Raw genomic sequence first — 24,386 nt, 5'->3', positions numbered from 1 at the left:
ATAGAGGGTGTGTATAGAATGTGTATATAGAGGGTGTATATAGAGGGTGTATATAGAGGGTGTATATAGAGCGTGTGTATAGAGGGTGTGTATAGAGGGTGTATATAGAGGGTGTATATAGAGGGTGTATTAGAGGGTGTGTATAGAGCGTGTATATAGAGGGTGTATATAGAGCGTGTGTATAGAGCGTGTATATAGAGGGTGTATATAGAGGGTGTATATAGAGGGTGTATATAGAGCGTGTATATAGAGCGTGTATATAGAGGGTGTATATAGAGTGTGTATATAGAGGGTGTATATAGAGGGTGTATATAGAGGGTGTATACAGAGGGTGTATATAGAGGGTGTATATAGAGGGTGTATATAGAGCGTGTATATAGAGGGTGTATATAGAGGGTGTACATAGAGGGTGTATAAAGAGGGTGTATATAGAGGGTGTATATAGAGCGTGTATACAGAGGGTGTATATAGAGGGTGTATATAGAGGGTGTATATAGAGGGTGTATATAGAGGGTGTGTATAGAGGGTGTATATAGAGGGTGTATATAGAGGGTGTATATAGAGCGTGTATATAGAGGGTGTATATAGAGGGTGTATATAGAGGGTGTATATAGAGGGTGTGTATAGAGGGTGTGTATAGAGGGTGTATATAGAGGGTGTATATAGAGCGTGTATATAGAGCGTGTATATAGAGGGTGTATATAGAGGGTGTGTATAGAGGGTGTATATAGAGGGTGTGTATAGAGCGTGTATATAGAGCGTGTATATAGAGGGTGTATATATAGAGGGTGTATATAGTGGGTGTATATAGAGGGTGTATATAGAGGGTGTATATAGAGGGTGTATATAGAGCGTGTGTATAGAGCGTGTGTATAGAGCGTGTATGTAGAGCGTGTATATAGAGGGTGTGTATAGAGGGTGTGTATAGAATGTGTATATAGAGGGTGTATATAGAGGGTGTATATAGAGCGTGTATGTAGAGCGTGTATGTAGAACGTGTATATAGAGCGTGTATATAGAGGGTGTATATAGAGGGTGTATATAGAGGGTGTATATAGAGGATGTGTATAGAGCGTGTATATAGAGCGTGTATATAGAGGGTGTATATAGAGGGTGTATATAGAGCGTGTATATAGAGGGTGTATATAGAGCGTGTATATAGAGGGTGTATATAGAGGATGTGTATAGAGCGTGTATGTAGAGCGTGTATATAGAGGGTGTATATAGAGGGTGTATATATAGGGTGTATATACAGGGTGTATATAGAGGGTGTATATAGAGGGTGTATATAGAGGGTGTATATAGAGCGTGTATACAGAGGGTGTATATAGAGGGTGTGTATAGAGGGTGTATATAGAGGGTGTATACAGAGGGTGTGTATAGAGCGTGTATGTAGAGGGTGTATATAAAGCGTGTGTATAGAGCGTGTATATAGAGGGTGTATATAGAGGGTGTATATAGAGGGTGTATATAGAGCGTGTGTATATAGAGGGTGTATATAGAGGGTGTATATAGAGCGTGTGTATATAGAGGGTGTATATAGAGGGTGTATATAGAGGGTGTATATAAAGCGTGTGTATAGAGCGTGTATATAGAGGGTGTATATAGAGGGTGTATATAGAGGGTGTATATAGAGGGTGTATATAGAGCGTGTATATAGAGGGAGTATATAGAGGGTGTATATAAAGCGTGTGTATAGAGCGTGTATATAGAGGGTGTATATAGAGGGTGTATATAGAGGGTGTATATAGAGCGTGTATATAGAGGGAGTATATAGAGGGTGTATATAGAGGGTGTATATAGAGGGTGTATATAGAGCGTGTATATAGAGGGAGTATACAGAGGGTGTATATAGAGGGTGTATATAGAGCGTGTGTATATAGAGGGTGTATATAGAGCGTGTGTATATAGAGCGTGTATATAGAGGGTGTATATAGAGGGTGTATATAGAGGGTGTATATAGAGGGTGTATATAGAGGGTGCATATAGAGCGTGTGTATATAGAGGGTGTATATAGAGGGTGTATATAGAGGGTGTATATAGAGCGTGTATATAGAGGGTGTATATAGAGCGTGTGTATATAGAGGGTGTATATAGAGCGTGTATATAGAGGGTGTATATAGAGCGTGTATATAGAGGGTGTATATAGAGCGTGTGTATATAGAGGGTGTATATAGAGCGTGTGTATATAGAGGGTGTATATAGAGCGTGTATATAGAGGGTGTATATAGAGCGTGTGTATATAGAGGGTGTATATAGAGCGTGTGTATATAGAGGGTGTATATAGAGGGTGTATATAGAGCGTGTGTATATAGAGGGTGTATATAGAGGGTGTATATAGAGCGTGTGTATATAGAGGGTGTATATAGAGCGTGTGTATATAGAGCGTGTATATAGAGGGTGTATATAGAGCGTGTATACAGAGGGTGTATATAGAGGGTGTATATAGAGCGTGTGTATATAGAGGGTGTATATAGAGCGTGTGTATATAGAGGGTGTATATAGAGCGTGTATATAGAGGGTGTATATAGAGCGTGTATATAGAGGGAGTATATAGAGGGTGTATATAGAGGGTGCATATAGAGGGTGTATATAGAGGGTGTATATAGAGGGTGTATACAGAGGGTGTATATAGAGGGTGTGTATATAGAGGGTGTATATAGAGGGTGTATATAGAGGGTGTGTATATAGAGGGTGTATATAGAGGGTGTATATAGAGCGTGTATATAGAGGGTGTATATAGAGGGTGTGTATATAGAGGGTGTATATAGAGGGTGTGTATATAGAGGGTGTATATAGAGGGTGTATATAGAGCGTGTATATAGAGGGTGTATATAGAGGGTGTATATAGAGCGTGTGTATATAGAGGGTGTATATAGAGGGTGTATATAGAGGGTGTATACAGAGGGTGTATATAGAGGGTGTGTATATAGAGGGTGTATATAGAGGGTGTATATAGAGGGTGTGTATATAGAGGGTGTATATAGAGGGTGTATATAGAGCGTGTATATAGAGGGTGTATATAGAGGGTGTATATAGAGCGTGTATATAGAGCGTGTATATAGAGGGTGTATATATAGAGGGTGTATATAGAGCGTGTATATAGAGGGTGTATATAGAGCGTGTATATAGAGCGTGTATATAGAGGGTGTATATAGAGCGTGTATATAGAGGGTGTATATAGAGGGTGTATATAGAGCGTGTATATAGAGGGTGTATATAGAGGGTGTATATAGAGCGTGTATATAGAGGGTGTATATAGAGCGTGTATAATAGATGGTGTATATAGAGCGTGTATATAGAGGGTGTATATAGAGGGTGTATATAGAGCGTGTATATAGAGGGTGTAGATAGAGCGTGTATATAGAGCGTGTATATAGAGGGTGTATCTATAGAGGGTGTATATAGAGCGTGTATATAGAGGGTGTATATATAGAGGGTGTATATAGAGGGTGTATATAGAGCGTGTATATAGAGGGTGTATATAGAGCGTGTACATAGAGGGTGTATATAGAGCGTGTATATAGAGCGTGTATATAGAGGGTGTGTATAGAGGGTGTATATAGAGGGTGTATACAGAGGGTGTATATAGAGGGTGTATATAGAGGGTGTATATAGATCGTGTATATAGAGCGTGTATATAGAGGGTGTGTATAGAGGGTGTGTATAGAGGGTGTATACAGAGGGTGTATACAGAGGGTGTATACAGAGGGTGTATATAGAGGGTGTATATAGAGGGTGTATATAGAGGGTGTATATAGAGCGTGTATATAGAGGGAGTATATAGAGGGTGTATATAGAGGGTGTATATAGAGCGTGTATATAGAGGGTGTATATAGAGGGTGTATATAGAGGGTGTATACAGAGGGTGTATATAGAGGGTGTGTATATAGAGGGTGTATATAGAGGGTGTATATAGAGCGTGTATAATAGAGGGTGTATATAGAGCGTGTATATAGAGCGTGTATATAGAGGGTGTGTATAGAGGGTGTATATAGAGGGTGTATACAGAGAGTGTATATAGAGGGTGTGTATAGAGGGTGTATAAAGAGGGTGTATATAGAGGGTGTATATAGATCGTGTATATAGAGCGTGTATATAGAGGGTGTGTATAGAGGGTGTGTATAGAGGGTGTATACAGAGGGTGTATACAGAGGGTGTATACAGAGGGTGTATACAGAGGGTGTATATAGAGGGTGTATATAGAGGGTGTATATAGAGGGTGTATATAGAGCGTGTATATAGAGGGAGTATATAGAGGGTGTATATAGAGGGTGTATATAGAGCGTGTATATAGAGGGTGTATATAGAGGGTGTATATAGAGGGTGTATACAGAGGGTGTATATAGAGGGTGTGTATATAGAGGGTGTATATAGAGGGTGTATATAGAGCGTGTATAATAGAGGGTGTATATAGAGCGTGTATATAGAGGGTGTATATACAGGGTGTATATAGAGGGTGTATATAGAGGGTGTATATAGAGCGTGTATATAGAGGGTGTGTATAGAGGGTGTATATAGAGGGTGTATACAGAGGGTGTATATAGAGGGTGTATAGAGGGTGTATATAGAGCGTGTATATAGAGGGTGTATATAGAGGGTGTATAGAGCGTGTATATAGAGCGTGTATATAGAGGGTGTATATAGAGGGTGTATAGAGCGTGTATATAGAGGGTGTATATAGAGGGTGTATAGAGCGTGTATATAGAGCGTGTATATAGAGGGTGTATATAGAGGGTGTATAGAGCGTGTATATAGAGCGTGTATATAGAGGGTGTATATAGAGGGTGTATATAGAGGGTGTATATAGAGGGTGTATATAGAGGGTGTATATAGAGCGTGTACATAGAGCGTGTATATAGAGGGTGTGTATAGAGGGTGTATACAGAGGGTGTATACAGAGGGTGTATATAGAGCGTGTATATAGAGGGTGTGTATAGAGGGTGTATATAGAGGGTGTATACAGAGGGTGTATATAGAGGGTGTATAGAGGGTGTATATAGAGGGTCTGTATAGAGGGTGTATATAGAGGGTGTATATAGAGGGTGTATATAGAGCGTGTATATAGAGGATGTATATAGAGGGTGTATATAGAGGGTGTATATAGAGGGTTATTATAGAGATTGTATATAGAGCGTGTATATAGAGCGTGTATATAGAGGGTGTATATAGAGCGTGTATATAGAGGGTGTATATAGAGGGTGTATATAGAGGGTGTATACAGAGGGTGTATACAGAGGGTGTATATAGAGGGTGTGTATAGAGGGTGTGTATAGAGGGTGTATATAGAGGGTGTATATAGAGCGTGTATATAGAGCGTGTATATAGAGGGTGTATATAGAGGGTGTATATAGAGGGTGTATATAGAGGGTGTATACAGAGGGTGTATATAGAGGGTGTATATAGAGGGTGTATATAGAGGGTGTATATAGAGGGTGTGTATAGAGGGTGTATATAGAGGGTGTATATAGAGCGTGTATATAGAGGGTGTATATAGAGGGTGTATATAGAGGGTGTATATAGAGGGTGTATACAGAGGGTGTATATAGAGGGTGTATATAGAGGGTGTATATAGAGGGTGTATATAGAGGGTGTATATAGAGGGTGTATAGAGGGTGTGTATAGAGGGTGTATATAGAGGGTGTATATAGAGCGTGTATATAGAGGGTGTATATAGAGGGTGTATATAGAGGGTGTATATAGAGGGTGTATACAGAGGGTGTATATAGAGGGTGTATATAGAGGGTGTATATAGAGGGTGTATATAGAGGGTGTATATAGAGGGTGTATATAGAGGGTGTATAGAGGGTGTGTATAGAGGGTGTATATAGAGGGTGTATAGAGCGTGTATATAGAGGGTGTATATAGAGGGTGTATAGAGCGTGTATATAGAGCGTGTATATAGAGGGTGTATATAGAGGGTGTATAGAGCGTGTATATAGAGCGTGTATATAGAGGGTGTATATAGAGGGTGTATATAGAGGGTGTATATAGAGGGTGTATATAGAGGGTGTATATAGAGCGTGTACATAGAGCGTGTATATAGAGGGTGTGTATAGAGGGTGTATACAGAGGGTGTATACAGAGGGTGTATATAGAGCGTGTGTATAGAGGGTGTATATAGAGGGTGTATACAGAGGGTGTATATAGAGGGTGTATAGAGGGTGTATATAGAGGGTGTGTATAGAGGGTGTATATAGAGGGTGTATATAGAGGGTGTATATAGAGCGTGTATATAGAGGATGTATATAGAGGGTGTATATAGAGGGTGTATATAGAGGGTTATTATAGAGATTGTATATAGAGCGTGTATATAGAGCGTGTATATAGAGGGTGTATATAGAGCGTGTATATAGAGGGTGTATATAGAGGGTGTATATAGAGGGTGTATACAGAGGGTGTATACAGAGGGTGTATATAGAGGGTGTGTATAGAGGGTGTGTATAGAGGGTGTATATAGAGGGTGTATATAGAGCGTGTATATAGAGCGTGTATATAGAGGGTGTATATAGAGGGTGTATATAGAGGGTGTATACAGAGGGTGTATATAGAGGGTGTATATAGAGGGTGTATATAGAGGGTGTATATAGAGGGTGTATATAGAGGGTGTGTATAGAGGGTGTATATAGAGGGTGTATATAGAGCGTGTATATAGAGGGTGTATATAGAGGGTGTATATAGAGGGTGTATATAGAGGGTGTATACAGAGGGTGTATATAGAGGGTGTATATAGAGGGTGTATATAGAGGGTGTATATAGAGGGTGTATATAGAGGGTGTATATAGAGGGTGTATAGAGGGTGTGTATAGAGGGTGTATATAGAGGGTGTATATAGAGCGTGTATATAGAGGGTGTATATAGAGGGTGTATATAGAGGGTGTATATAGAGGGTGTATACAGAGGGTGTATATAGAGGGTGTATATAGAGGGTGTATATAGAGGGTGTATATAGAGGGTGTATATAGAGGGTGTATATAGAGGGTGTATAGAGGGTGTGTATAGAGGGTGTATATAGAGGGTGTATATAGAGCGTGTATATAGAGGGTGTATATAGAGGGTGTATATAGAGGGTGTATACAGAGGGTGTATATAGAGGGTGTATATAGAGCGTGTATACAGAGGGTGTATATAGAGGGTGTATATAGAGGGTGTATATAGAGGGTGTATATAGAGCGTGTATATAGAGGGTGTATATAGAGGGTGTATATAGAGGGTGTATATAGAGGGTGTATATAGAGGGTGTATAGAGGGTGTGTATAGAGGGTGTATATAGAGGGTGTATATAGAGGGTGTATATAGAGGGTGTATATAGAGGGTGTATATAGAGGGTGTATAGAGGGTGTGTATAGAGGGTGTATATAGAGGGTGTATATAGAGCGTGTATATAGAGGGTGTATATAGAGGGTGTATATAGAGGGTGTATATAGAGGGTGTATACAGAGGGTGTATATAGAGGGTGTATATAGAGCGTGTATACAGAGGGTGTATATAGAGGGTGTATATAGAGGGTGTATATAGAGGGTGTATATAGAGGGTGTATATAGAGCGTGTATATAGAGGGTGTATATAGAGGGTGTATATAGAGGGTGTATATAGAGGGTGTATATAGAGGGTGTATAGAGGGTGTGTATAGAGGGTGTATATAGAGCGTGTATATAGAGGGTGTATATAGAGGGTGTATATAGAGGATGTATATAGTGGGTGTATATAGAGGGTGTATATAGAGGGTGTATATAGAGCGTGTATATAGAGGGTGTATATAGAGGGTGTATATAGAGGGTGTATAGAGGGTGTGTATAGAGGGTGTATATAGAGCGTGTATATAGAGGGTGTATATAGAGGGTGTATATAGAGGGTGTATATAGAGGATGTATATAGTGGGTGTATATAGAGGGTGTATATAGAGGGTGTATATAGAGGGTGTATGTAGAGCGTGTATGTAGAACGTGTATATAGAGCGTGTATATAGAGGGTGTATATAGAGGGTGTATATAGAGGGTGTGTATAGAGGGTGTATATAGAGGGTGTATATAGAGGGTGTATATAGAGGGTGTATATAGAGGATGTGTATAGAGCGTGTATATAGAGCGTGTATATAGAGGGTGTATATAGAGGGTGTATATAGAGGATGTGTATAGAGCGTGTATGTAGAGCGTGTATATAGAGGGTGTATATAGAGGGTGTATATAGAGGGTGTATATAGAGGGTGTATATAGAGGGTGTATATAGAGCGTGTATACAGAGGGTGTATATAGAGGGTGTGTATAGAGGGTGTATATAGAAGGTGTATACAGAGGGTGTATATAGAGCGTGTGTATAGAGGGTGCGTATAGAGGGTGCGTATAGAGGGTGCATATAGAGGGTGTATATAGAGGGTGTGTATAGAGGGTGTATATAGAGGGTGTATATAGAGGGTGTATATAGAGGGTGTATATAGAGGGTGTATATAGAGCGTGTATATAGAGCGTGTATATAGAGGGTGTATATAGAGGGGGTATATAGAGGGGGTATATAGAGCGTGTATATAGAGCGTGTATATAGAGGGTGTATATAGAGGGTGTGTATAGAGGGTGTGTATAGAGGGTGTATATAGAGGGTGTATATAGAGGGTGTATATAGAGGGTGTATATAGAGCGTGTATATAGAGGGTGTATATAGAGGGTGTATATAGAGGGTGTATATAGAGCGTGTATATAGAGCGTGTATATAGAGCGTGTATATAGAGCGTGTATATAGAGGGGGTATATAGAGGGGGTATATAGAGAGGGTATATAGAGGGTGTATATAGAGCGTGTATATAGAGGGTGTATATAGAGGGTGTATATAGAGGGTGTATATAGAGCGTGTATATAGAGGGTGTATATAGAGCGTGTATATAGAGGGTGTATATAGAGGGTGTATATAGAGCGTGTATATAGAGGGTGTATATAGAGCGTGTATATAGAGGGTGTATATAGAGGGTGTATATAGAGGGTGTATATAGAGGGTGTATATAGAGGGTGTATATAGAGGGTGTATATAGAGGGTGTATATAGAGCGTGTATATAGAGGGTGTATATAGAGCGTGTATATAGAGGGTGTATATAGAGGGTGTATATAGAGGGTGTATATAGAGCGTGTATATAGAGGGTGTATATAGAGGGTGTATATAGAGGGTGTATATAGAGTGTGTATATAGAGGGTGTATATAGAGTGTGTATATAGAGGGTGTATATAGAGGGTGTATATAGAGGGTGTATATAGAGCGTGTACATAGAGGGTGTATATAGAGGGTGTATATAGAGCGTGTATATAGAGGGTGTATATAGAGCGTGTATATAGAGGGTGTGTATAGAGGGTGTGTATAGAGGGTGTATATAGAGCGTGTATATAGAGCGTGTATATAGAGGGTGTATATAGAGGGTGTATATAGAGGGTGTATATAGAGGGTGTATATAGAGGGTGTGTATAGAGGGTGTATATAGAGGGTGTATATAGAGGGTGTATATAGAGGGGGTATATAGAGGGTGTATATAGAGGGTGTATATAGAGGGTGTATATAGAGGGTGTGTATAGAGGGTGTATATAGAGGGTGTATATAGAGGGTGTATAGAGGGTGTATATAGAGCGTGTATATAGAGGGTGTATATAGAGGGTGTGTATAGAGGGTGTGTATAGAGGGTGTATATAGAGCGTGTATATAGAGGGTGTATATAGAGCGTGTATATAGAGGGTGTATATAGAGGGTGTATATAGAGCGTGTATATAGAGGGTGTATATAGAGGGTGTATATAGAGCGTGTATATAGAGGGTGTATATAGAGGGTGTATATAGAGCGTGTATATAGAGGGTGTGTATATAGAGGGTGTATATAGAGGGTGTATATAGAGGGTGTATATAGAGCGTGTATATAGAGGGTGTATATAGAGGGTGTATATAGAGGGTGTATATAGAGGGTGTGTATAGAGGGTGTATATAGAGGGTGTATATAGAGGGTGTATATAGAGGGTGTATATAGAGCGTGTATATAGAGCGTGTATATAGAGGGTGTATATAGAGCGTGTATATAGAGGGTGTATATAGAGGGTGTATATAGAGCGTGTATATAGAGGGTGTATATAGAGGGTGTATATAGAGCGTGTATATAGAGGGTGTATATAGAGCGTGTATAATAGATGGTGTATATAGAGCGTGTATATAGAGGGTGTATATACAGGGTGTATATAGAGGGTGTATATAGAGCGTGTATATAGAGGGTGTATATAGAGGGTGTATATAGAGCGTGTATATAGAGGGTGTATATAGAGCGTGTATAATAGATGGTGTATATAGAGCGTGTATATAGAGGGTGTATATACAGGGTGTATATAGAGGGTGTATATAGAGGGTGTATATAGAGCGTGTATATAGAGGGTGTATATAGAGCGTGTATATAGAGCGTGTATATAGAGGGTGTATATATAGAGGGTTATATAGAGCGTGTATATAGAGGGTGTATATATAGAGGGTGTATATAGAGGGTGTATATAGAGGGTGTATATAGAGGGTGTATATAGAGCGTGTATATAGAGGGTGTATACAGAGGGTGTATACAGAGGGTGTATATAGAGGGTGTGTATAGAGGGTGTGTATAGAGGGTGTATATAGAGGGTGTATATAGAGCGTGTATATAGAGCGTGTATATAGAGGGTGTATATAGAGGGTGTATATAGAGGGTGTATATAGAGGGTGTATATAGAGGGTGTATAGAGGGTGTGTATAGAGGGTGTATATAGAGGGTGTATATAGAGCGTGTATATAGAGGGTGTATATAGAGGGTGTATATAGAGGGTGTATATAGAGGGTGTATACAGAGGGTGTATATAGAGGGTGTATATAGAGGGTGTATATAGAGGGTGTATATAGAGGGTGTATATAGAGGGTGTATAGAGGGTGTGTATAGAGGGTGTATATAGAGGGTGTATATAGAGCGTGTATATAGAGGGTGTATATAGAGGGTGTATATAGAGGGTGTATATAGAGGGTGTATACAGAGGGTGTATACAGAGGGTGTATATAGAGCGTGTATACAGAGGGTGTATATAGAGGGTGTATATAGAGGGTGTATATAGAGGGTGTATATAGAGCGTGTATATAGAGGGTGTATATAGAGGGTGTATATAGAGGGTGTATATAGAGGGTGTATATAGAGGGTGTATAGAGGGTGTGTATAGAGGGTGTATATAGAGCGTGTATATAGAGGGTGTATATAGAGGGTGTATATAGAGGGTGTATAGAGGGTGTGTATAGAGGGTGTATATAGAGGGTGTATATAGAGCGTGTATATAGAGGGTGTATATAGAGGGTGTATATAGAGGGTGTATATAGAGGGTGTATACAGAGGGTGTATATAGAGGGTGTATATAGAGCGTGTATACAGAGGGTGTATATAGAGGGTGTATAGAGGGTGTATAGAGGGTGTATATAGAGGGTGTATATAGAGGGTGTATATAGAGGGTGTATAGAGAGGGTGTATATAGAGCGTGTATATAGAGGGTGTATATAGAGGGTGTATATAGAGGGTGTATATAGAGGGTGTATAGAGGGTGTGTATAGAGGGTGTATATAGAGCGTGTATATAGAGGGTGTATATAGAGGGTGTATATAGAGGATGTATATAGTGGGTGTATATAGAGGGTGTATATAGAGGGTGTATATAGAGCGTGTATATAGAGGGTGTATATAGAGGGTGTATATAGAGGGTGTATATAGAGGGTGTATAGAGGGTGTGTATAGAGGGTGTATATAGAGCGTGTATATAGAGGGTGTATATAGAGGGTGTATATAGAGGGTGTATATAGAGGATGTATATAGTGGGTGTATATAGAGGGTGTATATAGAGGGTGTATATAGAGGGTGTATGTAGAGCGTGTATGTAGAACGTGTATATAGAGCGTGTATATAGAGGGTGTATATAGAGGGTGTATATAGAGGGTGTGTATAGAGGGTGTATATAGAGGGTGTATATAGAGGGTGTATATAGAGGGTGTATATAGAGGATGTGTATAGAGCGTGTATATAGAGCGTGTATATAGAGGGTGTATATAGAGGGTGTATATAGAGGATGTGTATAGAGCGTGTATGTAGAGCGTGTATATAGAGGGTGTATATAGAGGGTGTATATAGAGGGTGTATATAGAGGGTGTATATAGAGGGTGTATATAGAGCGTGTATACAGAGGGTGTATATAGAGGGTGTGTATAGAGGGTGTATATAGAGGGTGTATACAGAGGGTGTGTATAGAGCGTGTGTATAGAGGGTGTATATAGAGGGTGTATATAGAGGGTGTATATAGAGGGTGTATATAGAGGGTGTATATAGAGCGTGTATATAGAGCGTGTATATAGAGGGTGTATATAGAGGGGGTATATAGAGGGGGTATATAGAGCGTGTATATAGAGCGTGTATATAGAGGGTGTATATAGAGGGTGTGTATAGAGGGTGTGTATAGAGGGTGTATATAGAGGGTGTATATAGAGGGTGTATATAGAGGGTGTATATAGAGGGTGTATATAGAGGGTGTATATAGAGGGTGTATATAGAGCGTGTATATAGAGGGTGTATATAGAGGGTGTATATAGAGGGTGTATATAGAGCGTGTATATAGAGCGTGTATATAGAGCGTGTATATAGAGGGGGTATATAGAGGGGGTATATAGAGAGGGTATATAGAGAGGGTATATAGAGGGTGTATATAGAGGGTGTATATAGAGGGTGTATATAGAGGGTGTATATAGAGCGTGTATATAGAGGGTGTATATAGAGCGTGTATATAGAGGGTGTATATAGAGGGTGTATATAGAGGGTGTATATAGAGGGTGTATATAGAGGGTGTATATAGAGCGTGTATATAGAGGGTGTATATAGAGGGTGTATATAGAGGGGGTATATAGAGGGGGTATATAGAGGGTGTATATAGAGGGTGTATATAGAGGGTGTATATAGAGGGTGTATATAGAGGGTGTATATAGAGGGTGTATAGAGGGTGTATATAGAGCGTGTATATAGAGGGTGTATATAGAGGGTGTGTATAGAGGGTGTGTATAGAGGGTGTATATAGAGCGTGTATATAGAGGGTGTATATAGAGGGTGTATATAGAGCGTGTATATAGAGGGTGTATATAGAGGGTGTATATAGAGCGTGTATATAGAGGGTGTATATAGAGGGTGTATATAGAGCGTGTATATAGAGGGTGTATATAGAGGGTGTATAGAGGGTGTATATAGAGCGTGTATATAGAGCGTGTATATAGAGGGTGTATATAGAGCGTGTATATAGAGGGTGTATATAGAGGGTGTATATAGAGGGTGTATATAGAGGGTGTATATAGAGGGTGTATATAGAGCGTGTATATAGAGGGTGTATATAGAGGGTGTATATAGAGGGGGTATATAGAGGGTGTATATAGAGGGTGTATATAGAGGGTGTATATAGAGGGTGTATATAGAGGGTGTATATAGAGGGTGTATATAGAGGGTGTATAGAGGGTGTATATAGAGCGTGTATATAGAGGGTGTATATAGAGGGTGTGTATAGAGGGTGTGTATAGAGGGTGTATATAGAGCGTGTATATAGAGGGTGTATATAGAGGGTGTATATAGAGCGTGTATATAGAGGGTGTATATAGAGGGTGTATATAGAGCGTGTATATAGAGGGTGTATATAGAGGGTGTATATAGAGCGTGTATATAGAGGGTGTATATAGAGGGTGTATATAGAGCGTGTATATAGAGGGTGTGTATATAGAGGGTGTATATAGAGGGTGTATATAGAGGGTGTATATAGAGCGTGTATATAGAGGGTGTATATAGAGGGTGTATATAGAGGGTGTATATAGAGGGTGTGTATAGAGGGTGTATATAGAGGGTGTATATAGAGGGTGTATATAGAGGGTGTATATAGAGCGTGTATATAGAGGGTGTATATAGAGGGTGTATATAGAGGGTGTATATAGAGGGTGTATATAGAAGGTGTATATAGAGGGTGTATATAGAGGGTGTATAGAGGGTGTATATAGAGCGTGTATATAGAGGGTGTATATAGAGGGGGTATATAGAGGGTGTATATAGAGGGGGTATATAGAGGGGGTATATAGAGGGTGTATATAGAGGGTGTATATAGAGGGTGTATATAGAGGGTGTATATAGAGGGTGTATATAGAGGGTGTATAGAGGGTGTATATAGAGCGTGTATATAGAGGGTGTATATAGAGGGTGTATATAGAGGGTGTGTATAGAGGGTGTGTATAGAGGGTGTATATAGAGCGTGTATATAGAGGGTGTATATAGAGGGTGTATATAGAGCGTGTATATAGAGGGTGTATATAGAGGGTGTATATAGAGCGTGTATATAGAGGGTGTATATAGAGGGTGTATATAGAGCGTGTATATAGAGGGTGTATATAGAGGGTGTATATAGAGGGTGTATATAGAGGGTGTATATAGAGGGTGTATAGAGGGTGTATATAGAGCGTGTATATAGAGGGTGTATATAGAGGGTGTATATAGAGGGGGTATATAGAGGGGGTATATAGAGGGGGTATATAGAGCGTGTATATAGAGGGTGTATATAGAGGGTGTATATAGAGGGTGTATATAGAGGGGGTATATAGAGGGTGTATATAGAGCGTGTATATAGAGCGTGTATATAGAGGGTGTATATAGAGGGTGTATATAGAGCATGTATATAGAGGGTGTATATAGAGGGGGTATATAGAGGGGGTATATAGAGGGGGTATATAGAGCGTGTATATAGAGGGTGTATATAGAGGGTGTATATAGAGGGGGTATATATTGGGGGGGTATATAGAGGGGGTATATAGAGGGGGTATATAGAGGGGGTATATAGAGCGTGTATATAGAGGGTGTATATAGAGGGTGTGTATAGAGGGTGTATATAGAGGGGGTATATAGAGGGGGTGTATAGAGGGTGTATATAGAGGGTGTATATAGAGGGTGTATATAGAGCGTGTATATAGAGGGGGTATATAGAGGGTGTATATAGAGGGGGTATATAGAGGGGGTATATAGAGGGGGTATATAGAGGGTGGGCTGCGGATACATATTAGGCAGCTATGAACGGTCAGATCTGTACGTTGATACATTGGGTGAAGTGTAAGGATCTGAGCGGATCACCGGCAGCGGGGTGATCTGTACCCGTGTGTGGGGCTGCGTAGGCGCGGAGCGGTCAGATGTCCTTGCCGACCCCGTCCACTTCCTTAAATCTATCAGAACTGGATCCACTGGATCCTGCTCCTCCAGATGAATTGGCTGCATTCTTATGATATTCTTATCTGACAGTATATAACCTAGATCAGTAATATGGTGCTCAGAGGTGACGGTGAAGGGGTCGCTCCACCTTTAACAGTTGTCAACCACATGACTGTTCAGTCGACAGCTATTTCTTTCCCCTCCCCAGCACGCACACATAGTTACATAGTTTATAAGGCCGAAAAAAGACAAGCGTCCATCCAGTTCAGCCTATTTCTTGTGCACTGCAGCTATTCCGCAGCGTTGATCCAGGGGAAGGCAAAAAAAAACATGCGGTATAGACCAATTTACATCATTGAGGAAAAATTCACTTCCCGACACCAATCTGGCAGTCAGATTAAATCCCTGGATTAATTAACTAAGCACACGTATGCTCAGTTTGACATAGTGCGCCTGTGTTCTCAATAGGATTTGGGGATTGGACGGATCCCTCTGTCCCCATAGCGGTGGTGAGTTATCTTCACTGAAAACAGAATTGGGCATTAGAGGGTCATATCCAGGAGATCACGTTATCCTCTATTTGTAGCAGTGTAACAACTTGTTAATCACTGCCCCTGGGACCCTCACTGATCCCGAGAACCAGGGATCTGGAGCAGTGAGAACGGGGGTCTGCAGCCCCATCCTAAATGGAGCAGAGGAGCAGAAGTTTGGGGTCCCTTCATTGTACAGCGCTCAGCTATTTCTTTTACCCCACGGCGTAGAGGTCGAGCGTGTGCTCCTCCGCTCCATGCCGGACAGGGCTGCGGAGCTTTGGAACTGCGGTGGTCCCAGTGTTGGACCCTCTGCGATCGCCCCAGTTATTCCCCCATCCTAAATTGTAGGGGTCCGAGTTACTTTTAAGCTTTCAATATTTAACATGTCCCCATCAGATGAGAATCAGAAGGTCCCCAACAAAAATCCAGGGCTTCAGAAGCTGAGCAGTCTGCGAAACGTTACACATTACAAATCTCCCTCTATACAAGAAAATCTAAAACGTAGAAACCAAAGTGAAAAAAAGAAAAAAATCCAAAGAAGGCTGAAAACAAAAACAGGAAACGACACAAAATGCACCGAACAAATGATCTAAATATCACCGACATCAACACCGAAAGAAGAAGCCACAAAATAACAGAACATAAAGCAATAAAAGCGCAGAATATAATAACAGGAAGCTGCAACACACAAATAACCTTCCATCGCTCCAGCGTCGGCCGCCGCCTCCTAAAATAATGACCCCCCTGAGCTCCAAAGCCGAATGTTATTAGTTGTTTCCATCAAACCATGACAGCGGCGGAGCGTCCTGGGATACTGTGATCAGACGAAAACAGAATATTGTGGACACAACACCGTCCTGGCAGGAGAGAAACACCCACAGGTGGCACCAGCGCCATGCTTAGTCCTGGCACCCACAGTGGAGGGCAACAGAGCTCGTCTTACCATGGATTTCACTCAGCAGGAGGATCACAGCCACAAACCCCAAAGCCAGAGGAGAACCAGACACAAGTGACACAAGTGACGAAGCTGCAGGTGACACTCAGGATTCCACCCACCCGATTGTTTATTTACAGCAGGTGTAAAGAAGCCAAAGATTGTCTCCTATCATTAAAGATATGTCCACATCAGAGAGGAGCCGCACCCGCAGATGGCACAGACCAGGCATGAACGAACAGGAAGGAAATAACCATTCAGAAAGCAAAGTAACCTGCTCAGTGCAACTGACATCACCAAAACTAGGGGGCACTAACCAGCAGCCACACCCCAGGCTGGGCAGGGCCCCCCGCGGGATTGTGCCCTCTGTAGTGCCTTGTGTCACTATACAGGGGCCAGAGAAAGCAATGCAAAAAGAAACCTGACAAATAGCACAATGCAAAAAGAAACCTGACAAATAGCACAACGCAAAAAGAAACCTGACAAATAGCACAATGCAAAAAGAAACCTGACAAATAGCACAACGCAAAAAGAAACCTGACAAATAACACAACGCAAAAAGAAACCTGACAAATAACACAATGCAAAAAGAAACCTGACAAATAGCACAACGCAAAAAGAAACCTGACAAATAACACAACGCAAAAAGAAACCTGACAAATAACACAACGCAAAAAGAAACCTGACAAATAGCACAATGCAAAAAGAAACCTGACAAATAGCACAATGCAAAAAGAAACCTGACAAATAGCACAACGCAAAAAGAAACCTGACAAATAGCACAATGCAAAAAGAAACCTGACAAATAACACAACGCAAAAAGAAACCTGACAAATAACACAACGCAAAAAGAAACCTGACAAATAACACAACGCAAAAAGAAACCTGACAAATAACACAACGCAAAAAGAAACCTGACAAATAGCACAATGCAAAAAGAAACCTGACAAATAGCACAACGCAAAAAGAAACCTGACAAATAACACAACGCAAAAAGAAACCTGACAAATAACACAATGCAAAAAGAAACCTGACAAATAACACAACGCAAAAAGAAACCTGACAAATAACACAACGCAAAAAGAAACCTGACAAATAGCACAATGCAAAAAGAAACCTGACAAATAGCACAACGCAAAAAGAAACCTGACAAATAGCACAATACAAAAAGAAACCTGACAAATAGCACAACGCAAAAAGAAACCTGACAAATAACACAACGCAAAAAGAAACCTGACAAATAACACAATGCAAAAAGAAACCTGACAAATAGCACAACGCAAAAAGAAACCTGACAAATAGCACAATGCAAAAAGAAACCTGACAAATAGCACAATGCAAAAAGAAACCTGACAAATAGCACAACGCAAAAAGAAACCTGACAAATAACACAACGCAAAAAGAAACCTGACAAATAACACAACGCAAAAAGAAACCTGACAAATAACACAACGCAAAAAGAAACCTGACAAATAGCACAACGCAAAAAGAAACCTGACAAATAACACAACGCAAAAAGAAACCTGACAAATAACACAACGCAAAAAGAAACCTGACAAATAACACAACGCAAAAAGAAACCTGACAAATAACACAACGCAAAAAGAAACCTGACAAATAACACAATGCAAAAAGAAACCTGACAAATAGCACAACGCAAAAAGAAACCTGACAAATAACACAACGCAAAAAGAAACCTGACAAATAACACAACGCAAAAAGAAACCTGACAAATAGCACAACGCAAAAAGAAACCTGACAAATAACACAACGCAAAAAGAAACCTGACAAATAACACAACGCAAAAAGAAACCTGACAAATAACACAATGCAAAAAGAAACCTGACAAATAACACAACGCAAAAAGAAACCTGACAAATAACACAATGCAAAAAGAAACCTGACAAATAGCACAACGCAAAAAGAAACCTGACAAATAACACAATGCAAAAAGAAACCTGACAAATAACACAACGCAAAAAGAAACCTGACAAATAACACAACGCAAAAAGAAACCTGACAAATAACACAACGCAAAAAGAAACCTGACAAATAACACAACGCAAAAAGAAACCTGACAAATAACACAACGCAAAAAGAAACCTGACAAATAACACAACGCAAAAAGAAACCTGACAAATAACACAATGCAAAAAGAAACCTGACAAATAGCACAACGCAAAAAGAAACCTGACAAATAGCACAATACAAAAAGAAACCTGACAAATAACACAACGCAAAAAGAAACCTGACAAATAACACAACGCAAAAAGAAACCTGACAAATAACACAATGCAAAAAGAAACCTGACAAATAGCACAATGCAAAAAGAAACCTGACAAATAACACAATGCAAAAAGAAACCTGACAAATAACACAACGCAAAAAGAAACCTGACAAATAACACAACGCAAAAAGAAACCTGACAAATAACACAACGCAAAAAGAAACCTGACAAATAGCACAACGCAAAAAGAAACCTGACAAATAGCACAATACAAAAAGAAACCTGACAAATAACACAACGCAAAAAGAAACCTGACAAATAACACAACGCAAAAAGAAACCTGACAAATAACACAATGCAAAAAGAAACCTGACAAATAGCACAATGCAAAAAGAAACCTGACAAATAACACAATGCAAAAAGAAACCTGACAAATAACACAACGCAAAAAGAAACCTGACAAATAACACAACGCAAAAAGAAACCTGACAAATAACACAATGCAAAAAGAAACCTGACAAATAGCACAACGCAAAAAGAAACCTGACAAATAGCACAATACAAAAAGAAACCTGACAAATAACACAACGCAAAAAGAAACCTGACAAATAACACAACGCAAAAAGAAACCTGACAAATAACACAACGCAAAAAGAAACCTGACAAATAACACAATGCAAAAAGAAACCTGACAAATAGCACAATGCAAAAAGAAACCTGACAAAAAACACAACGCAAAAAGAAACCTGACAAATAACACAACGCAAAAAGAAACCTGACAAATAACACAACGCAAAAAGAAACCTGACAAATAACACAATGCAAAAAGAAACCTGACAAATAGCACAATGCAAAAAGAAACCTGACAAAAAACACAATGCAAAAAGAAACCTGACAAAAAACACAATGCAAAAAGAAACCTGACAAATAACACAATGCAAAAAGAAACCTGACAAATAACACAATGCAAAAAGAAACCTGACAAATAGCACAATGCAAAAAGAAACCTGACAAATAACACAACGCAAAAAGAAACCTGACAAATAACACAATGCAAAAAGAAACCTGACAAATAGCACAATGCAAAAAGAAACCTGACAAAAAACACAATGCAAAAAGAAACCTGACAAAAAACACAATGCAAAAAGAAACCTGACAAATAACACAACGCAAAAAGAAACCTGACAAATAGCACAACGCAAAAAGAAACCTGACAAATAACACAATGCAAAAAGAAACCTGACAAATAGCACAACGCAAAAAGAAACCTGACAAATAACACAATGCAAAAAGAAACCTGACAAATAACACAATGCAAAAAGAAACCTGACAAATAGCACAACGCAAAAAGAAACCTGACAAATAACACAACGCAAAAAGAAACCTGACAAATAGCACAACGCAAAAAGAAACCTGACAAATAACACAATGCAAAAAGAAACCTGACAAATAACACAATGCAAAAAGAAACCTGACAAATAGCACAATGCAAAAAGAAACCTGACAAATAACACAATGCAAAAAGAAACACACCATATAATGGCCAAATAGCACAATGCAAAAAGAAACCTGACAAATAACACAATGCAAAAAGAAACCTGACAAATAACACAATGCAAAAAGAAACCTGACAAATAACACAACGCAAAAAGAAACCTGACAAATAGCACAATGCAAAAAGAAACCTGACAAATAACACAATGCAAAAAGAAACCTGACAAATAGCACAATGCAAAAAGAAACCTGACAAATAACACAATGCAAAAAGAAACCTGACAAATAGCACAATACAAAAAGAAACCTGACAAATAACACAATGCAAAAAGAAACCTGACAAATAGCACAATGCAAAAAGAAACCTGACAAATAACACAATGCAAAAAGAAACACACCATATAATGGCCAAATAGCACAATGCAAAAAGAAACCTGACAAATAACACAATGCAAAAAGAAACCTGACAAATAACACAATGCAAAAAGAAACCTGACAAATAACACAACGCAAAAAGAAACCTGACAAATAGCACAATGCAAAAAGAAACCTGACAAATAACACAATGCAAAAAGAAACCTGACAAATAGCACAATGCAAAAAGAAACCTGACAAATAACACAATGCAAAAAGAAACCTGACAAATAGCACAATACAAAAAGAAACCTGACAAATAACACAATGCAAAAAGAAACCTGACAAATAACACAATGCAAAAAGAAACACACCATATAATGGCCAAATAGCACAATGCAAAAAGAAACCTGACAAATAACACAATGCAAAAAGAAACCTGACAAATAACACAACGCAAAAAGAAACCTGACAAATAGCACAATGCAAAAAGAAACCTGACAAATAGCACAATGCAAAAAGAAACCTGACAAATAGCACAATGCAAAAAGAAACCTGACAAATAACACAATGCAAAAAGAAACCTGACAAATAACACAATGCAAAAAGAAACCTGACAAATAACACAATGCAAAAAGAAACCTGACAAATAACACAATGCAAAAAGAAACCTGACAAATAACACAACGCAAAAAGAAACCTGACAAATAGCACAATACAAAAAGAAACCTGACAAATAACACAATGCAAAAAGAAACACACCATATAATGGCCAAATAGCACAATGCAAAAAGAAACCTGACAAATAACACAATGCAAAAAGAAACCTGACAAATAACACAATGCAAAATGAAACCTGACAAATAGCACAATACAAAAAGAAACCTGACAAATAACACAATGCAAAAAGAAACACACCATATAATGGCCAAATAGCACAATGCAAAAAGAAACCTGACAAATAACACAATGCAAAAAGAAACCTGACAAATAACACAATGCAAAAAGAAACCTGACAAATAACACAACGCAAAAAGAAACCTGACAAATAGCACAATGCAAAAAGAAACCTGACAAATAACACAATGCAAAAAGAAACCTGACAAATAGCACAATGCAAAAAGAAACCTGACAAATAACACAATGCAAAAAGAAACCTGACAAATAGCACAATACAAAAAGAAACCTGACAAATAACACAATGCAAAAAGAAACCTGACAAATAACACAATGCAAAAAGAAACACACCATATAATGGCCAAATAGCACAATGCAAAAAGAAACCTGACAAATAGCACAACGCAAAAAGAAACCTGACAAATAACACAACGCAAAAAGAAACCTGACAAATAACACAACGCAAAAAGAAACCTGACGAATAACACAATGCAAAAAGAAACCTGACAAATAGCACAACGCAAAAAGAAACCTGACAAATAACACAACGCAAAAAGAAACCTGACAAATAACACAACGCAAAAAGAAACCTGACAAATAACACAACGCAAAAAGAAACCTGACAAATAACACAATGCAAAAAGAAACCTGACAAATAGCACAACGCAAAAAGAAACCTGACAAATAACACAACGCAAAAAGAAACCTGACAAATAACACAACGCAAAAAGAAACCTGACAAATAACACAACGCAAAAAGAAACCTGACAAATAACACAACGCAAAAAGAAACCTGACAAATAACACAATGCAAAAAGAAACCTGACAAATAACACAACGCAAAAAGAAACCTGACAAATAGCACAACGCAAAAAGAAACCTGACAAATAACACAACGCAAAAAGAAACCTGACAAATAACACAACGCAAAAAGAAACCTGACAAATAACACAACGCAAAAAGAAACCTGACAAATAACACAACGCAAAAAGAAACCTGACAAATAACACAATGCAAAAAGAAACCTGACAAATAACACAACGCAAAAAGAAACCTGACAAATAGCACAATACAAAAAGAAACCTGACAAATAACACAACGCAAAAAGAAACCTGACAAATAACACAACGCAAAAAGAAACCTGACAAATAACACAACGCAAAAAGAAACCTGACAAATAACACAATGCAAAAAGAAACCTGACAAATAGCACAATGCAAAAAGAAACCTGACAAATAACACAATGCAAAAAGAAACCTGACAAATAACACAACGCAAAAAGAAACCTGACAAATAACACAACGCAAAAAGAAACCTGACAAATAACACAATGCAAAAAGAAACCTGACAAATAGCACAACGCAAAAAGAAACCTGACAAATAGCACAATACAAAAAGAAACCTGACAAATAACACAACGCAAAAAGAAACCTGACAAATAACACAACGCAAAAAGAAACCTGACAAATAACACAACGCAAAAAGAAACCTGACAAATAACACAATGCAAAAAGAAACCTGACAAATAGCACAATGCAAAAAGAAACCTGACAAAAAACACAACGCAAAAAGAAACCTGACAAATAACACAACGCAAAAAGAAACCTGACAAATAACACAATGCAAAAAGAAACCTGACAAATAACACAACGCAAAAAGAAACCTGACAAATAACACAATGCAAAAAGAAACCTGACAAATAGCACAATGCAAAAAGAAACCTGACAAAAAACACAATGCAAAAAGAAACCTGACAAAAAACACAATGCAAAAAGAAACCTGACAAATAACACAATGCAAAAAGAAACCTGACAAATAACACAATGCAAAAAGAAACCTGACAAATAGCACAATGCAAAAAGAAACCTGACAAATAACACAACGCAAAAAGAAACCTGACAAATAACACAATGCAAAAAGAAACCTGACAAAAAAACACAATGCAAAAAGAAACCTGACAAATAACACAATGCAAAAAGAAACCTGACAAAAAACACAATGCAAAAAGAAACCTGACAAAAAACACAATGCAAAAAGAAACCTGACAAATAACACAACGCAAAAAGAAACCTGACAAATAGCACAACGCAAAAAGAAACCTGACAAATAACACAATGCAAAAAGAAACCTGACAAATAGCACAACGCAAAAAGAAACCTGACAAATAACACAATGCAAAAAGAAACCTGACAAATAACACAATGCAAAAAGAAACCTGACAAATAGCACAACGCAAAAAGAAACCTGACAAATAACACAACGCAAAAAGAAACCTGACAAATAGCACAACGCAAAAAGAAACCTGACAAATAACACAATGCAAAAAGAAACCTGACAAATAACACAATGCAAAAAGAAACCTGACAAATAGCACAATGCAAAAACCTGACAAATAACACAATGCAAAAAGAAACCTGACAAATAGCACAATGCAAAAAGAAACATGACAAATAACACAATGCAAAAAGAAACCTGACAAATAACACAATGCAAAAAGAAACACACCATATAGTGGCCAAATAACAGTACAACAAGAAACACAACATATAATAGTCAAATAACACAATGCAAAAAGAAACCTGACAAATAGCACAATGCAAAAAGAAACCTGACAAATAACACAATGCAAAAAGAAACACACCATATAATGGCCAAATAGCACAATGCAAAAAGAAACCTGACAAATAACACAATGCAAAAAGAAACCTGACAAATAACA

General features: G+C 38.6%; 1 protein-coding gene across 12 annotated transcripts in view; it reads right to left on the bottom strand.

The window, feature by feature from the left end:
• Nucleotides 1-24,386, bottom strand: part of LOC141172846 (CMP-N-acetylneuraminate-beta-galactosamide-alpha-2,3-sialyltransferase 4-like) — a 479,971-nt gene that overhangs the window by 211,479 nt on the left and 244,106 nt on the right. The window contains exon 1 of one of the 12 annotated variants that reach the window (XM_073657420.1): nucleotides 16,705-16,904. The exons of 10 other annotated variants lie outside the window; for them this stretch is intronic. In XM_073657420.1, coding sequence (XP_073513521.1) covers nucleotides 16,705-16,707 — 3 coding nt within the window. In that variant the 5' untranslated portion in view covers nucleotides 16,708-16,904. Of the gene's footprint in view, nucleotides 1-16,457; nucleotides 16,618-16,704; nucleotides 16,905-24,386 lie in introns of those variants that run through there. One more of the 12 variants, XM_073657424.1, reaches the window with a different exon arrangement.

Source organism: Phyllobates terribilis, unplaced genomic scaffold (assembly GCF_046119375.1).
Source record: "Phyllobates terribilis strain yellow unplaced genomic scaffold, ASM4611937v1 Scaffold_12__6_contigs__length_324123572, whole genome shotgun sequence".
NCBI classification, from domain to species: domain Eukaryota; kingdom Metazoa; phylum Chordata; class Amphibia; order Anura; family Dendrobatidae; genus Phyllobates; species Phyllobates terribilis.
The sequence above is the reverse complement of the archived record's forward strand: the minus strand, read 5'-3'. Positions and strand labels throughout refer to the sequence as shown.